The sequence below is a fragment of the Thunnus albacares genome, chromosome 2, assembly GCF_914725855.1.
Source record: "Thunnus albacares chromosome 2, fThuAlb1.1, whole genome shotgun sequence".
In the NCBI taxonomy this organism is placed as follows: Eukaryota; Metazoa; Chordata; class Actinopteri; order Scombriformes; family Scombridae; genus Thunnus; species Thunnus albacares.
The window spans coordinates 12,972,186-12,988,211 of NC_058107.1; the positions used below are offsets into that span (position 1 = coordinate 12,972,186).

The 16,026-nt window shown below is 43.5% G+C and overlaps 1 protein-coding gene and 1 non-coding gene across 7 annotated transcripts in view; both read right to left on the minus strand.

The window, feature by feature from the left end:
• Window positions 1–4,591: 4,591 nt before the first annotated feature.
• ep400 (E1A binding protein p400) overlaps window positions 4,592–16,026 on the minus strand; it is a 28,566-nt gene continuing 17,131 nt past the window's right edge. The window contains exons 27-53 of one of the 6 annotated variants that reach the window (XM_044366293.1): window positions 15,642–15,931; window positions 15,147–15,349; window positions 14,731–14,900; window positions 13,778–13,974; window positions 13,506–13,617; window positions 13,002–13,295; window positions 12,822–12,896; window positions 12,570–12,704; window positions 12,426–12,470; window positions 12,108–12,261; window positions 11,072–11,307; window positions 10,750–10,923; window positions 10,608–10,655; window positions 10,363–10,499; window positions 10,163–10,219; window positions 9,991–10,069; window positions 9,194–9,361; window positions 9,045–9,090; window positions 8,856–8,962; window positions 8,460–8,661; window positions 8,247–8,380; window positions 7,807–8,037; window positions 7,208–7,382; window positions 6,633–6,778; window positions 6,334–6,486; window positions 6,155–6,232; window positions 4,592–5,700 (exon numbers count right to left, since the gene is read on the minus strand). In XM_044366293.1, the coding sequence (XP_044222228.1) occupies window positions 5,380–5,700; window positions 6,155–6,232; window positions 6,334–6,486; window positions 6,633–6,778; window positions 7,208–7,382; window positions 7,807–8,037; window positions 8,247–8,380; window positions 8,460–8,661; window positions 8,856–8,962; window positions 9,045–9,090; window positions 9,194–9,361; window positions 9,991–10,069; window positions 10,163–10,219; window positions 10,363–10,499; window positions 10,608–10,655; window positions 10,750–10,923; window positions 11,072–11,307; window positions 12,108–12,261; window positions 12,426–12,470; window positions 12,570–12,704; window positions 12,822–12,896; window positions 13,002–13,295; window positions 13,506–13,617; window positions 13,778–13,974; window positions 14,731–14,900; window positions 15,147–15,349; window positions 15,642–15,931 (4,167 nt within the window). In that variant the 3' untranslated portion in view covers window positions 4,592–5,379. The remainder of the gene's footprint in view (window positions 5,701–6,154; window positions 6,233–6,333; window positions 6,487–6,632; window positions 6,779–7,207; window positions 7,383–7,806; window positions 8,038–8,246; window positions 8,381–8,459; window positions 8,662–8,855; window positions 8,963–9,044; window positions 9,091–9,193; window positions 9,362–9,990; window positions 10,070–10,162; window positions 10,220–10,362; window positions 10,500–10,607; window positions 10,656–10,749; window positions 10,924–11,071; window positions 11,308–12,107; window positions 12,262–12,425; window positions 12,471–12,569; window positions 12,705–12,821; window positions 12,897–13,001; window positions 13,296–13,505; window positions 13,618–13,777; window positions 13,975–14,730; window positions 14,901–15,146; window positions 15,350–15,641; window positions 15,932–16,026) is intronic. The other 5 variants (XM_044366315.1, XM_044366301.1, XM_044366310.1 and 2 more) reach the window with 5 other exon arrangements.
• On the minus strand, window positions 14,398–14,528 carry LOC122971567. Its single transcript, XR_006399517.1, has one exon. It is a non-coding gene; the product is annotated as a small nucleolar RNA SNORA49 (small nucleolar RNA).

Below are 16,026 nucleotides of genomic sequence, written 5' to 3' on the forward strand. Positions count from 1 at the left end.
CATAAAGGTCAGTTAACTCATCATGGTTAGTAGGATACAGGCTGTACCAATCTCTCCATAATGTCCTCTTCTTTATAAAGTCTGAGAAAATACCCCATGTCATCAGGGATATCTTGGGTCGGGCTTGAGACAAACAATCTTCAAAGAAATCCTGTGTTATAAACAGGGGCATGGATTTTAAGAGATGAGGGCATTATAGGTTGTAATCCTTTCAAATTTCAGTCCTGGTTGATCTGGCAACATCTGTGGTTACTGGCGGTAACAGCAAGCACAGTTTAATACAACAGCAAACACTTACTGAGCAGCTACTTTGTCAGAAATTCAACGGTAGAGCAACTGGTGTATCTGTTTACAGAGCAGCCAAACAAACTTACATTTTAGTAATGAAGGCAGTCAAAAATAATTTCAACTACAATATGACTTCATGCTGCATATGGCAAGTAGTATTTCACACAACAGCAAGGCATAGTAAAGTTTGTTGCTTCTTTGAGGAGCAGCCCATCTCCTGCAACTTATCATCTAACAGCTCAGTGTAGATGCTCCCTCCTGTTGCCAAAAATTAATTTTTGATGAATGATTGTGGTCAGCGATAAGCACAAATACATAAATTGCATTTCCTTCTTTACGATAAAATCTACCCCCATGTTTCGATAGTTAAAAGAGCAGCACTGAACTAGCAGAGGAATAATATGTTCCTAGTACAGCTCTCATACAGCTGTAGGAGAGTGAGCAGTAAACAGTGAGGATGAAATCAATGGGATAAAATAGCAGACACTGCCACTAAAAATGAAAACTACCATTTAAAGAGGTAAAGAATGTAAATACACTGAACGGTGATCATAAATAGTATCAAAAACTGGGTTTGATTTAATGAAAATCTTAAATTAACTTTAACAGGCATAGGGGCTAATGAAAGATGCTAATGTGTTGCATTATGGGAAATGCAGGATGCAGTATTTTTGAAACTTGACTAAAATTCAGGATATCTTGCTTTGATTTTGACCATCTTTATTTTATTCTTTTTCTCGCAAGTCTCCTAACTTCGTGGAAGTGCAATTACAATTTTCTTAAGAAACCCTTTAATATGCATGTTGCTTAACAAGGAACATGACTTATTTTTCAGTATTAGAGGTTGTTGGCCCAACAAGACTTCATGAAAATCTAAAACTACAAGAACTGACAACCATCAGTGCAGAAGAGAAGACTGTGATCTATGCTCCCACCTAGCATAGTGGATTCATTTAATTACAGTTAATACCTGAATTTGGCTTGCACCAGGAAGGGAGGCATTATAACCGAGGAGTGCATTTCAGGTCGGAAGGCTTGGCTTTCTTCCCTTGCCTCAGTAAATAATGTGAGTATCTAAATATTTCACAAAGCACATACAGGACGTGTAGGACAGGCAGATGACAGGCAGGTAGGTCGAGCGAAGGGCTTGTGTGTTGAGACAGGTGGCCACACCTCAGCCGAGGTTATCGCCCAGAGGACTCAGAAAGAAGACAGAGATCCCCTTTGTGGTCCGCAGCCACTCACTTACATGACTGTCATACCACAAGACGTTTGCGTGGAAGATGAGAGCAGCCGAGCGTAGTGAGCTGACAGGAGCAGGCAGAGAGGAAGAGGGAGGAAGAGGCGAGCGGGGAAGAAAGAGAAGCCGAAGGAGGAAGACAGAGAGGGAAGGAGAGAGAGAGAGAGAGAGAGAGAGAGAGATTCGCAGAAAATGAGTGGGAGGTGTGGGAGCAGAGAGTGGCAGACTTATACTGTAGATCTCGGTGGTTGTACGTTTTCAAAGTGCCAAATGACACTTCCTATCACTATGTTGAGGGAAGTGGAGCGTGTCAGCTCCTGTGCTCTCTCACCCCATCTTGCATGCAGAGCAATTACCCCTGACACACACACACCCTCCCCCCCCCCCCCCCCCGTCAACCACCATCATCCCCCTGCAATTCAGAGAAATCAGCCAGCAGAACTGTGACTCATCATTTAGAGTAATAGGCCTCAGGAGTCTCACCGCTTGTAGAAGGCTTAAGGAGCACAGGGACATGACTAAACAGAGTGAAGTTGTCCCATTATGAGGGGAGAACATCATAGAAATCATCTTATCTTTTATCTATATTAGAATAGATCAAAAAGGCAGCATTTCAATATCATTCACAAGCTGCTAACCTTGTTCTCCACTATTGAGCAGAGAGCAGCTCCACAGCGACTGAGGTTTAAAAAACCTTGCTCAAAGGCACAGGAGCAGCTTTTGTGCATGACAAGATGAGCTTCATTCATCTTTACTCATTTACTCCATCATTCATCTGTGTGATCATGTGATCCATTTATTTAAAGAGAATCTAAACGGAGGCATGTCTGAAAAGCCGTGTTGCCAACGTGTGCTACATAAACCATTGTTCCACCAGCCCTGTGATTTGCACTGAAGGGGTCGCAGTGGGTTGCCATGGCAACCTTTCAGTATAGATGGCCTGTTTCTTTTCCAATAGCGGTGATCATCAGCATCATTGGAGGAGCATCATTAGCAGGGAGCCCCCGAGGCTGTGTGATCAGTGCCTGGCCGGGACATTAGAGAGTGTGGAGGGAATGATAGACAGAGCGATTGGCCTTTATCATCTGCAGGGTGCAGCAGGGCTCAGCTCTGACATGACAAGCCTCAATGGGTTCTTTCCTACCTGGATTCTTTCCACCCCCCCTCTCTCGCACAGCCTCTGCATCTGTTGCCTTCAGCCCCGCTTGTCTCTTAGGCAACAACAAAGCCCTCACCACAATGATCTCCTCACTGTTGATGTGTCAACACACGTAATGATTGTATCATCCTTGTCTCCAAAGGCTGTCATTTACATGGCATCCTCTGCTTAGGGGCTCTTGTTCACGGCTCTGTGCAAATGGAGGAAAACACACAACAGTTAAACAGCAGCCCATCATCTCTGGTTCACACATTAGACACTGTTCAGAGGCTTTAAAGACCCTCCTGAGGTAAACACTCGCATGGTGGGAAGGCTGGTGTCTGAGTAGAAAGATGAAACCGATTCTGACAGCTTCACCCAGCACCGCTTCCCCTGCATCCCTCCTAATGCGTGACTTTTTCACATGAAAATAAAGATATCAAAATACAAGCCTGCCCTCCAAAGTGCTGCCACGGGGAGTTTTTCTACACAGCTGTAAACTCTCACTCTGAGTTCCTGGATCACAGAGCAGTGCTGTTCCTTGAGTTTAAAACCAGGGTAGAAACACTGTGTTTGCATGTTTACACTAGTGTGTGAAAGGTGCTTTCCCCCTCCAACTCTATCTAATCTGACATCCAGATAAAATGTGGATGGCAGAAAAGTGGAAAATGGCTACACAAATGTTTACATTGTTAAGTGTTTACTTTTTCTCTGCAGCTCTTTCCATCACTCGCACACATTCACAGAGAGAGGAGGTGTGAAGCTAGTGATAAGTATGAACCTGTGGTGTGACTCATCTACTCTCTTTAATCGCACCATGAAAGCTCCTATGATCTGAAGTCTGCTTTAATAAATGTGCAGGACCATTATCCCGCTTCTCATGTCTGACCTTCATGTCACGCTGTAAGAAAAAAAAAAAAAAAAAAAAATCCTCCTCTCAACCCATTAACCTATAACTCCTGTTTCCAATGGGCAGTTTTATGAAGCATAAATAAGAGAGGTTGAGCACAGAGCTGGAGTGATGTCCAGGCCAAAGGAACCAGCTTTGCCCATCTGTTCATCTCACGGCCCTCTCTTCTACCTCACCTCCCTTGTCTCATTCGTTTAGTGGTGAATGTGGACCGGCCACCGAATGCTAGTGGAGAGAAGATTCGCAGGGTGTGCACTGAGGAGCAGATGGGAAATTTCAATGAGCTGGAAAATCCAGAGTACCAGTAAGCCTTCTTCAAAGAGGGTGCAGGGTGATATTGGATGATACAACAGTGCCCCCTTGTGGACAAAGACTTTGCCTCATCATAGCTGCAAGCATTTAAAGTTCTTGATATGGAATGCTTTTTTACAGATTTTGTTTGTCCTGATTCAGAGTGAGTTTGCAAAAGTGTAATAGACACATGTTTTAGGTGTCTGAGTTAATCCTCAGCTCTTTTGCCCTTGTGTCTGAATTACTCAGCTGACATATCTGCCAGTGTCAGCAGCCAGCCAGGCCAAGCAGACAGTGCTGAGAAAGGCTTTCTGGTGTCCAGTGCTATCCTCAGTCTGTCTTAAAGGCAAGATGCTGCAAATGTAAAATCAGCTTTGTGCCAAACCAAAATTCTTACTGACAATCTACTGCAACCTTTGACCCCCATGTTTTTTTTTTTTGTCCAGATGAAACCAGACTGACATTTTTTTCATTAATGTCTGACAAAAAAGGAATATGTATACAAACAGCACCAAAGACTCCCATCTCGAACTGATTTTAAAGACACACTCCCTGGTTTTGTTACAACCAATAAAGTCCCAGCTCAGTGATGAGTTGCAAAACACTAAGCTGCAAATAAAAAATAATAATTAGAGGGATATTGGGTGCAGCAACAAAATCAAAGAGTGCATTTTTAAGAATTCACAAGACTTCCAATTACTTACAAGGGATTTAATGAAAAAAAATGAAAGGAAAAATGATGAATTTGTGTATAAAAACAAAACACTTTATTACAATTAGGCTGAAAAAACCCAATGAAAACACAACTACTTTACAAGTACAAATGTTTTTCATTGATATTTACAGTTTTTTTTTTCCGACATCAATAAAAAAAGACAATTTATGAGAAAACACAAAATACTAAAGTACATGTTTACAGTGTATTTGCTGCAATAAAAAACAAATGACTAAAGGAACGTGCATTATTCTCCATTCATTATCTATAGACAACAAGGGAATTAGACATAAAAGGGACTATTTATCAATACACTTATTCTAATGACAGCTCATTCCCCAACTCAGAATTACAAACAAGTCTCAGCCTCACATATCTGTTGAGTAATATTGTAATCATCACTTTGAAGGCGTGACTTGTGTCTCTGATCATATGATGTATTGGGCAGCAGTTGAAGGGGAATTTTTTTAAGTTGTGGTAATTTTCAAGGAACATTCCACTTTTTAACGAATGAATAAAGAAGTAACAACGTTGTTTCGTTTCAGTAAAGCAGAGTCATGGGCAGACATGTTGTGACTGGTCTGCCAAAACAGCACTGAAATGGCTGTGTTATGTTCATGTTAAGATTAGAGATGGTTGGGATGAGGTAAAGGTTTGGTGTGTTTGAGGGTGTGTCGGGACTTCTGTCTCTGCTGTTAGCTGCAGTGAGATTCATAAGAACACTTCAGTACAACTTCGGTACTGTCACATCTGTACTGCAGGAAAACTCAGTAAATTCGGTTTCATGAGTGTGTCTCCTAGCTGGTCCCCCCACTGGGCTTGGCAGGAGTTTTGGCTCTTATGCTACCCTGTCGAGCTTGGCCCTTGGTGGGCTGCTGGGGTTGAGCGGGCTGCTGTGCCGGGGACTCGGCAGTGGAGGGTGCTGCAGTCTGCTGGGCGGGGCTGTGGGGAGGAGGCGTCTGGATCTGGGGCGAGGCGGCTGCAGTCACCACCGGCTGCTGGATGAGCTTTGGCTGGACTACCTGGGCTGTCGCTGTGCCAGCGGGAATCATCTGCACCTGAGCAGGAGCCGATGTGGCTGCCTGGGTCAGGGCCACGGTCTGAGGCTGAGCCTGGATCTGAAGAGAAACAAGACAAACATAACAATTACATCCTGTTTGAGAGGTTTATTTGTAATTCATTCCACTGCACTTAAAACCTTTATGCTGGTTTTACAAAGAGATTACAAAGTCCATGATGAATCATAAAAAACTTCAAACTGAAAATTAATTGATCTGCCATAGTTTTTGCCTTGACGTAGACATTACATTTGCACAGACTATGAAAAGATAAAGCATCAAACATGTCATTAGAAAGGCAGGTCTATTAAAATGATGAATTAAAATGATGATTCCTAGCCCACAGTGACATTTAATCTTAAACCTGGAGTATAGAGGCTCTGTCTGAGGATGTCAAGCTTATAAGGGGGTAAAGGATCTGTCATATAGCTTAGGGACAGACTTCAGCACATGTTTAAGTCATTAGCCACCCAGAAGTTACCTCCAGGAGCAAAGCTCAGCCTAAAACCCCTACCTGCTGAGGAGAAGACACGATTTGTTGAATATTGGCCACAGTAGGCTGCTGCTGCACTATTTGTGGGAGCTTAGCCACCTGATAAGAGAGGTAAACATGAAAATCTCATATCAACACACAAACCCATTATTTATCAGCAAATATTTGTTTTAGGATAGTGACTGCCAGTGATGATGTACCTGGATTTGTTGAGCTCCACTGGGTTTCTGAGCCTGGGCGATGGATGTAGTAAAGAACTGGGTCTTGATCCCTGGTTGAAGCTGGGTGGTGGCAGCGTAGGTCACCTTCTGCTGTGTTTGTTGGGTAGGCTGGGCTGCCTGTACTGTCATCTGCTGGGTGCCAATGTAAGGGGAAATACAAAACTGCGCTTAATACAGTAACTTGATTCACTTTATCTCCTTAGTGGATTCATACTTCTCCTGGACTTAATACCGAATGACCAGTTTTTGTCGACAACATTTGCTGTTGGTCTGTTTACCTTCTGCTGTACAGTGGCCTGTCCTTGTGGCTGCCCTGCCTTCTGCTGGGCTGCAGCTGCTGCCTGAACCGCCTGCTGCTGCTTCTTCATCTGAAGCAGCTGCTGGACCTGCATCTGGGGGAAGGACGGCGTCAGCACAGGACCACCTGACAAAGGGGAGAAAGAATGTCATACAGAAGATTTAGGACATATCAGAAGTGTGTGACAATAACCAAAGCACCTTTTCTTGCAACACCAGGATTTCACAAAAAGGATGTACAACACAGATAATATTGTTGCCGTTTTGATTTGCAACACATCCTGTGTTCTGTTCCACATGTTGCAAAATTAACTTCTATTTTTGTCACAACTCAATCAATTCTGTCTCATATACTGAGCAAAGACATGCATATGAATAAAAGAACAGCATCTGATCCATAATACAGTTCATGCTTCATTTTAAAGTGTTGTAGACCATTACTAAGTTTGATAGCTGAGAGCTATTTGTCACAATATGTATGGACACAAAGACCAACATTCAAGTCAGTCAGTTTGCTTCGACACAAAGAGAAAAACTAATAAGAGTTCTAACACACCTGTTTTCTGGGCCTGGCCAATAGCCACACTAATCCCTGCTACAGTGACTGGCAGTGTGGTGACGCCAGCAGATGAGACCACAGCAGGCACAGAGACCACAGGAGGCTTGGTGAGGGTCACTTGAGCAGTCTGTCCTGCCTGAGCCTGAATCTGGCCCTGAGTGGGCACGCGAGTCTATGAATGGAAACAGGACCAGAATTAATGCTGCACCAACTTCAGCTGCTAACATGAACAGAGGAGAGAACAGGACAGGGATTTACAGAGGATGACAAAGTTTTTGCTGGAACACCGAGCTGCACACAAATATAAAACGTCTGTTAACTGGTGTCCTGTTGAAGTAAGAATTCACATGCAGCCAACTTCAGACAAAAATGTGTGACGAATAGGAGGAGGGGCATCTGGACTTTAACTTCAGCTTTCTCCTCTGGAAATGAATGAATGGATTTGTTATACACCAACAACAACCAAGATTTTTTTCTGTAGTAGATATCTTATTTCATAATGTGAGGACAAACTATGACCGATTACTTCCATTACCTCTTTTAAGTGTTGTAGTTTCTGTATTTTGTATGTCAAATGATTAATTTAACAATCTTACCAGTCTAGCCACCTGCAGGTTGGCCACTGTGGTACCAGTCAGCACGGCTCCAGGTCTGGGTGCTGCCACAGCTGCTAGCTGGGGATTGGCTTGGGCAGCCTGTGCAGGTTGAACCTGGGTGGTCTGCTGGGCCCCTGCAGCCTGTTGACCCTGGGCTGCTGCCACTGCTGCAGCTACCTGCTGCTGCTGTTGCTGCAGCTGCAACTTATGCTTGTGTATCTTTAACAACTCCTGCAAACACGGTATTATACACGTTATCATATTATCATAACCCTTACACTGTTCCATTGTATTGTTTACTAATACAATACAGCCATCGCTACGATCATACTGGCAGAACTCTCAGTAATATTCTCCAGACAAGCAGTGATTGACATTTCTCAAGTGTCCCATACCATCGTGTTTTGTGTAGCTATTGTGTAAAGATGCTGGTGGTGTACCTGTGGTTTGCCTACAGCTTTGATCTGTGGGGAGGCGGCCTGCTGTTGCTGCTGCTGTTGCAGCTGTTGCTGCCGGAGCATCTGCAGGTGGGCTGGAGTGAGAGGCTTTCCTTGTTGCAACTGCATACCTGTGGCTGGGTGGATGACAGCAGGTTGTCAGATATGTAAAAACATGAACAAGGACTTGATGGATGTCGGTGTTCAGTTCATTACCTGGTGTGACTTGAGTGACAAGTGGGCGAGTCTGTGACTGCACCGGGCTCAGAGTGGTAGAAACTACTGCAGATGCTGTCACTGGGGTAACGGCTCGAACACCCTGCCCTGCAGCTATGGCTACCACTTCTGCAGGGGCAGCAGCAGCTGTAACTGCCCTCTGTTGTGCATGGACCACCTGGGCTCCAGCGGCACCAGCAGGCTGGATAAACAACAACAATAACAGCAACAAAATGAGCAAAAGCTCCAACACTTGCAATGATCATTATGTCTACAGGATGTAGTGGTTATGCATGCTGCTTAATGCCGATTCAAAGACTATTTGCGTCATAAATTCCTCTAAGTCAGTAGGTGGGTGAGTTAAGCCAGCAGCAGAGATAACTGAACATGACTCACAGACAGGGTGCCTGGTATGACTGGAGATGCCAGGCGTTTGTTGGCCTGGAAGGGACTTGGAGGAACTCCAGCTACTGTGTTCACAATCACATTCCCCCCTACAGTTGCTGGAAGAAACAAAGAGAAAGGAGTCAAGTGCTGGAACACCAACAGCTTTGTAATGTAAACCATGTGTGTGTGTCAACGTACCAGCCTGGATGGTTGTGCCCACAGTGGCATTTTTTATGGCTCCAGCCTGAAAAACATGAAACATATGTGAAGAGATTTTACTGGGTACAAAGTGGCTTGTTCTGATCTGACTATAGAAGCATATTGATGGAGGATGTTTTGATTCTCACCAGAACAGCTGCATTAGGCACAGCAGCAGCTCCAGCAACTGCGGCAGCCTGAGGGACCTGAGCCTGAGCCTGGCCAGCAGCGGGAGTCTGGGCCTGGCCGGGTGAAGCCTGGGGAGCTCCAGCCTGCTGCTGCGCCAACTGCTGAGCCTTCTGCTGCTCTGCAAGGGCCTGCAAACACACACACAATGAACAAAAGCAAAGACTGCTTAAACATGCCAGTTAAGATGAAAAACAAGCTCTACTTGGATGTGATATACACAGCTAGATACTTTATTAATCCCCGAGGGAAGTTAAAATACATATGAATACATAATATACATGAGAAACAAAGCAGGTGCTCCTGATGGACGTGTCCGTTTGATATACATTAGTCTTATTTTTAAGTCATGAAGCTACAATAACAAAAGCTTTTTAACTTTAATACTTTAGGATGCATTCTGCCTTGAATTTTTGGGGGGAATGTATTCCCATCCTTGTGGTCAGTACATACCAGTACACGTATTGGGACCTAGCCTAACTTGAACAGAACAGCTGCAGCCTGAGAGGGACAGACAACTATTTGTGCCCTCACTAGTAGGCAGGTTGTCAATCTACTGAAAACTAAACCAGCAGATTTCTTTGATTAGTTAACTTTCTCTTAAGCTGAAGCCATGTTAACAGTCAAACCACATATTGTCTTTTGTTGAAATAAACACCTGCATACTCCTGGCATGACTTAACACATGCATATATATCCATGACCTTGCAAGTTGCCATCTACATTTGTAAGCAGTTGTCAACACATTTCTGACAATTACCTTTTTCTCCTTGGCGATCCTCTCAGCACGTTGAGATGCCACCTGAATGGGAGGTAGGGGCTTGTCGTAGCTGATCCCACTGTAGAAATGAAACAGATATTACACTTTTTTCTTTCTTTCTAGATTAAAAGTGGAGATGTCAATAACACGAAAATGGCAACATGAAACGCACCTTTCTGCCAAGACGGAGGCATGTTTGGGATTCTTTTGGAAAGGATTCATGCCAAGCCTGTAAATTAAATGAATACATTTAAAAAGTCACCACATCTGAACTTGATTTCACCATTTTCTAAAGATATGAAATAATAGCCTGGAACATAGAGGTTTCTTAGTTTCAATTAATCAGGGTTTGACACAATCCTCAGTACTCACAGCGGTTTTATCGGTGGGCTCCGCTTGCTGGCAACGATCTTCATTAGTTCAAAGCGGCTGTTGTAGAGCTGAATGTGAGTGGCATTGTCATCCTGTGTGTAGATCTGACAGGTTCTCAGAGGACGGCTGTTCTTAGACTGAGTGTGTACACACGCACAAGACACAAACAAACAAAGAACATAAGTGAGGCCACGAATTCAAGAGCAAAGGAACATTTTTTCAATACAAATAACAGGGTATAGTACCTTGTATATGCTCTTGGTTTTCTTCTTGGGGTTTGCCTCATACACCAACTGAAAATGGTTCAAGACATGGTTTAGACAAAGTAGTACAAAGGTACTTGCGATTTTCACAGTTTTACAGAAAGGTATGTTGACTCTGTTTTACCTTGCCCTCTTCTCTGGGAATGATGACATTCTCATAGCGGTTGCGACACTGTTTGGGCGAGCGGTATATGCGGCTGCAGGAGTTCACCACATCGCTCACCAAATCCCAGTTGGGAGTGTGGGCAGGAGACACGATTGTCAGGTTCAGAGGCAGCTCCAGCAGCTGCTTTACAGCCTGTCAGAAAAATAACAATGATATTTGGACCCTAAATATACATAACATATGACAAAGTGACATGCAATTCAAGATCTACAGTATTTGTTTCCAACAATACAGCTTAGAGAGTAAAGAATATCATGGAAGGATTTAGTAGAGCCAGTACCTGAAGCAGAGCCCAGTCCTCACTGATAAGCCACTCTGGGTTGTCCTGACCGGCCTCCATGGCAGGTTTAACCAGCGAGGGCAGGGGCTTGGCAAAGGGTGCCTGCTGCTTGAGGGAGAAGTTCTTTTTCTGGTCCTTGCCCTCGCGACGAACTTTGAGCATGCTGGCCTTTTCGAAAAGGGAGCGAGGAGGAATGACTGTTTCCCCATGGCCTTTCTTCTTCTTCCTGGCAGCTGCTGGACAAACACACACTTTTGTAAGAAAAAAGACAACAAACAAACCTGCAGTGACATTTCAGGATGTGTTTATTCAACAGACCATCTCCATTGTTATAAAAATTATGATTACACTGTGTATGTGTGTCACTATTTTACATAGATCATGATGAATTGTCTTGTACTGCAACATCAGCAGACTCATCAGCTAAGGTTCAAGGAAGTTCAGCATTATATTTGTAAAGAGGAAGATGTAGAAAATAAAATTTGTTGGAAACAGGGCGAGACATGTCATCTGGGGGTCAGTTTTGCTGGTTGGCTCCTCAACAGGAGAACTGAAAACGGTCATGATGTTATCGATGAAGTCTGTACTTGACAGACTGGGAGTAAGAACTGAAACGCCCACCTATACTGTATAAAAACTCATTGTAGGCGCTCCTCGAGGAGTCTTTTTCTTTGTAACCTCATCCTGTGTGTTGCATTGTGAAATGCTCCTTCTTGTACAAGAAAATAAATTCTGTTAAATTTTGATACTTCGGCTACGGTCTCTATAGTTTTAAAGGTTATTACAGAAATTCATTTAACATCCATACTTGATACATTTATATACCAATGTTCTTGAAGTCTTTTAGAACTTCATCTATTGAAGATACATTCATTCCTGTGTTTAAAAACAATTCCTTCTCTGCACGCAGAAAAAAAAATCCTAGATCAAAAGCAAATACTCTCAATAAGTAGATGTAAACGTAACTACATATGTGATCATATTCAGTGTAAGACTGACATAGCAGTTAGTGAAGTCCTTAATAACGAATCCTCACCTGAGGGATCCATCTTGAGTCTCTTGTGCTCCTTGCGGATGTAAATAGGAGGCAGCTTGGACTCTGGCATGGGTGTGGTGTCATACATTAGACACATCACAGAGTCGATGTAAATGTCGTTGTCATCCTGCGGCGGTGTGGGTGGAGTCCAAATCTGTGTTGGAAAATCACAAAAAAAAAAACATCACTGCAGTACAATACAGATTTAAATGCCATACATAGTGATGAGTGACATACAGAAATTGAGAGTGAACCAGTAACTGGTTTCAGATTCATTATTTTTTTCCTGTGTAACATTTTATTTCTTAGATGTCTTACCGGCATGATTTCTGTATGGCCGTCCTCCGCATCAAATACATACTCCTGGCGAAAGAGAGAAAAGGTTAATGTCTGACAATAATGTAAAGCAATCCACACACCAGTTCTCATGAGATCTTATGATGAGAGACAACGGCCACCCACCATGTTGTAGGCATCCTCTCTGGTGTAGGTGAAGAGATCTTCATCTCCCTCCATCACCTGCCGCTCATCCTCCTCCTCCTTCAGCTTCTGCAGCTGCTGCAGCTCCCAGCCTCTCTTAGAGCACTCTAATCTCTCCTAAGGAAAATAAACACAAAACATGTCTCAATCTGACTAATTTAGTAAAGTCAACTTAGTAGAGCTGATACATTAGTTGATTAATAGTCTGATTTTGAAATATACAGTTTACATTACCTTGAGAACAGTTTCATCGTCACTGATGTGAAGGTACTCCAGGTAATGCAGGGCATACCTTTCGATCGGTGTGAGCTGTTTGAGGGATAAGTAAATGGTAATATAAACTCAGTAAACAGAATTTTATTTTTCGTTATTTCCTGAATGTGTTCTTTTCCACTTCCAGCTTCCAGACAGTACCTGTTCCATGACTGCATTCAGCTCCTCTATCTGAGCAGGCTCTTCTTTAACCTGGCTCTGTGACTCCTGATCGTCCTCTGCTGAACCCTTTTCTGTTAACTCCACCTCCTCCAGCTGCTGCTCATCCTCCTCTGGCAGGGCATCCAGATTTATGCTGTGGAGAGCCTGGATGTAGGGTCTAGCCACTCTGGGAGAGATGGCCTCAGAGGCTGATGGCTCCTGGTGAAGAACCACAAACTCCTCCACCTTCTCCCCAGAGCCTGCCTCCACCTCAAACAAATCCTGGATTGTCCGCTAGAAAAACACAGACATTAGTCAGTTACTTTCTGTCCCAAGTTGTATAAATAGCTTAGCTATGTACACAGATGACTTCATACAATACAAAGAGTACAGTGCATACACATGGCTTTCATAGTAGAATAAATTTAGCTTTTAGCAAGTGAAAAATAGAGGTGTTTGGTTTTTCTGAAACTCCAGGAAAAAACTGCAGCAAGTTCATCTTACTTGTGTGAGGAAAGCCAGAGTGAAGTCAGTGCCCTGGGCAGCCACCTCTCTGATCAGGTCCTTGGTGCCGTTCTTCAGCAGCTTCTCTTCAATGGAGTTCCCACTCTCCAACCTGGGCAAAAAAACAACAACGAAAAAAACCCAAACCTTAAACTAGCACCACAGTCCTTGATTAATCAGGAGGTAAAAGTTTCATCTTTTACAATGACGTGTTGAGGAACACAAAAATACGGAAAACAGATGTGCCTGTATTCTTGTATTAGTAGTATCACCTGTAAATGTGTATATCCTTGGAGCGTCCAATTTTGTCACACCACTCCTGAGTGCGGGCGTCCATGCTGGGATTTAGGTCTGTGTCATAGAAGATGATGGTGTCTGCATCAAAGACAGTTCCCACTGTAGCGCAGCAGTGGTTGGTCAGGATGCTGCAGAACACCTGTCTGTTCCTGTTAAACCTCTTCATATTCTCCTGCAGGGAGGACACACCAAGCACATGAACACACTTAGCAAAGGCTAAGGAAGAAGTCGTTGAAAATGTTTTTCATTAAAGATGTTACTAATTTGGACTTTCTTTGCTTATCTCAGTGATTTGCAGCACTACCTTGTACCTTGCACACCCTCTTAATGCTGTAATTAATCCAAGCTTCTTTTTTTTTTAAGTTTAATCTTTATTATCCATTTGAATGTGACTTCTGCAGCCAATAAGTTGTCTGCATCTTCTTTTTTTAACAGTGCCATCAGGTCTAACTAACTCAGAGACAAGAGGGACAGACAATAGGTTAGACAAAATCAGGACAGAAGCATTCAAGATTTAAAGCAGAGGTAAGGCAGAGAGGAAACAGTTAATGGAAAAGAAATAAACCCATGATGAACGCAGACTGTGATCTTAACTAATGTCTGCATCTCATAAGGCCCTGGAAGGAACAGAATCCAGCAGGGAGGGAAGAGAGCAAGATAGTTTGTCCCCTTGTTGAGCCAGAAGTCTGCACTGACACTGGGAGGTCCCGGTGTTAGACAGGGAGCCGCACAAAGGTATGGATGTCTATGAATTTGTGAACAACTACATTCTAATGCTTAAGTCACCAGATCAATTTACCTGTCCATGTTTGATCAAGTGTCATGAGGCCAAATTTCTGCACATTTACTATAATGTGAATAACATCCACAGAATAAGCTCGCTGTAAGTACTGCTTGTCAGAGACACTTCAAACGGTTGTGATTTTACCTGTCGCTCGTCAGGAGTGAAGCTTTCATCCACCCGCACATAAGTGAGTTGCCTGTAATCTAGGAAGGCCTCAAGGATGTCTAACATCTTCATCATCTGAGTAAAGATGAGGACACGGCGGCTCTCTGACCTAAGCTTCTGCAGCAGAATAGCAAGCGCTTCCAGTTTACCTTTTGAAAAGAAAAATATACAAAATAAAAGTTATTACTCATGACATGTTATGGTTTGTGATATTTCACCAAAGTTTATGCCATCAATGAAGATCTTTATCAATGGACAGTTGTTGTTTTTCTTACACAAAATACACATTAGTAACCAGTTAATTATGTTGTAGTTATTAATACACAATTTTAATTCATTAGCTGCGCAGTCCCAGCAGATTGCATATGAGACAGAAAAAATAGTGTTGAGCTAACCTGAGTCCATCTGCATTAGCTGCATGTCAGGAAAATGGAAGAGACGCCCGGTCACCAAGTGGTGGATGTCGGCGCTGTGGGGAGCAGAGGCCTCCTGTAGCCGACAGTGGAGGGACTTCTGTGCAAGGCTGTAGGGAACCGGGGGATTGGCTGCATACAGGAGAGGAGGCAGGGCTACAGCTGCGGGCACCACACATTCCAGCCTAGAAGGTGACAAAGTGGCAGGTTTTCTGTGACTCGGAGCAGTGAAAAACCGACTAGTAAATACATTGCATTGTAATTTTTAACTAGGTTGCTAAGCATCATTACAAAATTGTAGTAGAGGCAGTGCTTATTTCTAATACTGCAAAATTTTTTTAAAAAAATCAGTGTTTTACCAAACCAATGTGATCCTAACAATGTGGCACACAACGCATGAACTCATCAAGCATTTTATGGTCTCAAACAACATAGGCAGCATAGAATGGAGGAGGCTTTAATACTGAGCTGAAGTACCTCTTGATCAGGCTGCTGGCAGCCTCCAGCCGGTCTTCGACAGAGAGCAGAGTAGACTGTAGAGTAGAGGTGGTTGCCACACAGGTTCTCTGGGCCCTGAGGCAGCTCTCTCTACCCACCCACCTCCAGCCTCCAGCAGTCAGGGCAGAGTGGCCAGGTTCTGAGCTCACAGTGCATGCCTGCAGCAGGTCTGACCCATACAGCACTCTGCGGCTACAACGTCGCTCATTTGCTTCAAAGAGGCGGCTCAAACGCTGCTTCATCTGCTGAGTCTTTTCTTCTGAAGACTCCTGAATGTAACAGTGAAGACAGAACACACAGCCACAATCCAATGTGCACAACGTTACAAAATTTTGTATAAATGCTGTAAACTGATTTTACTTTA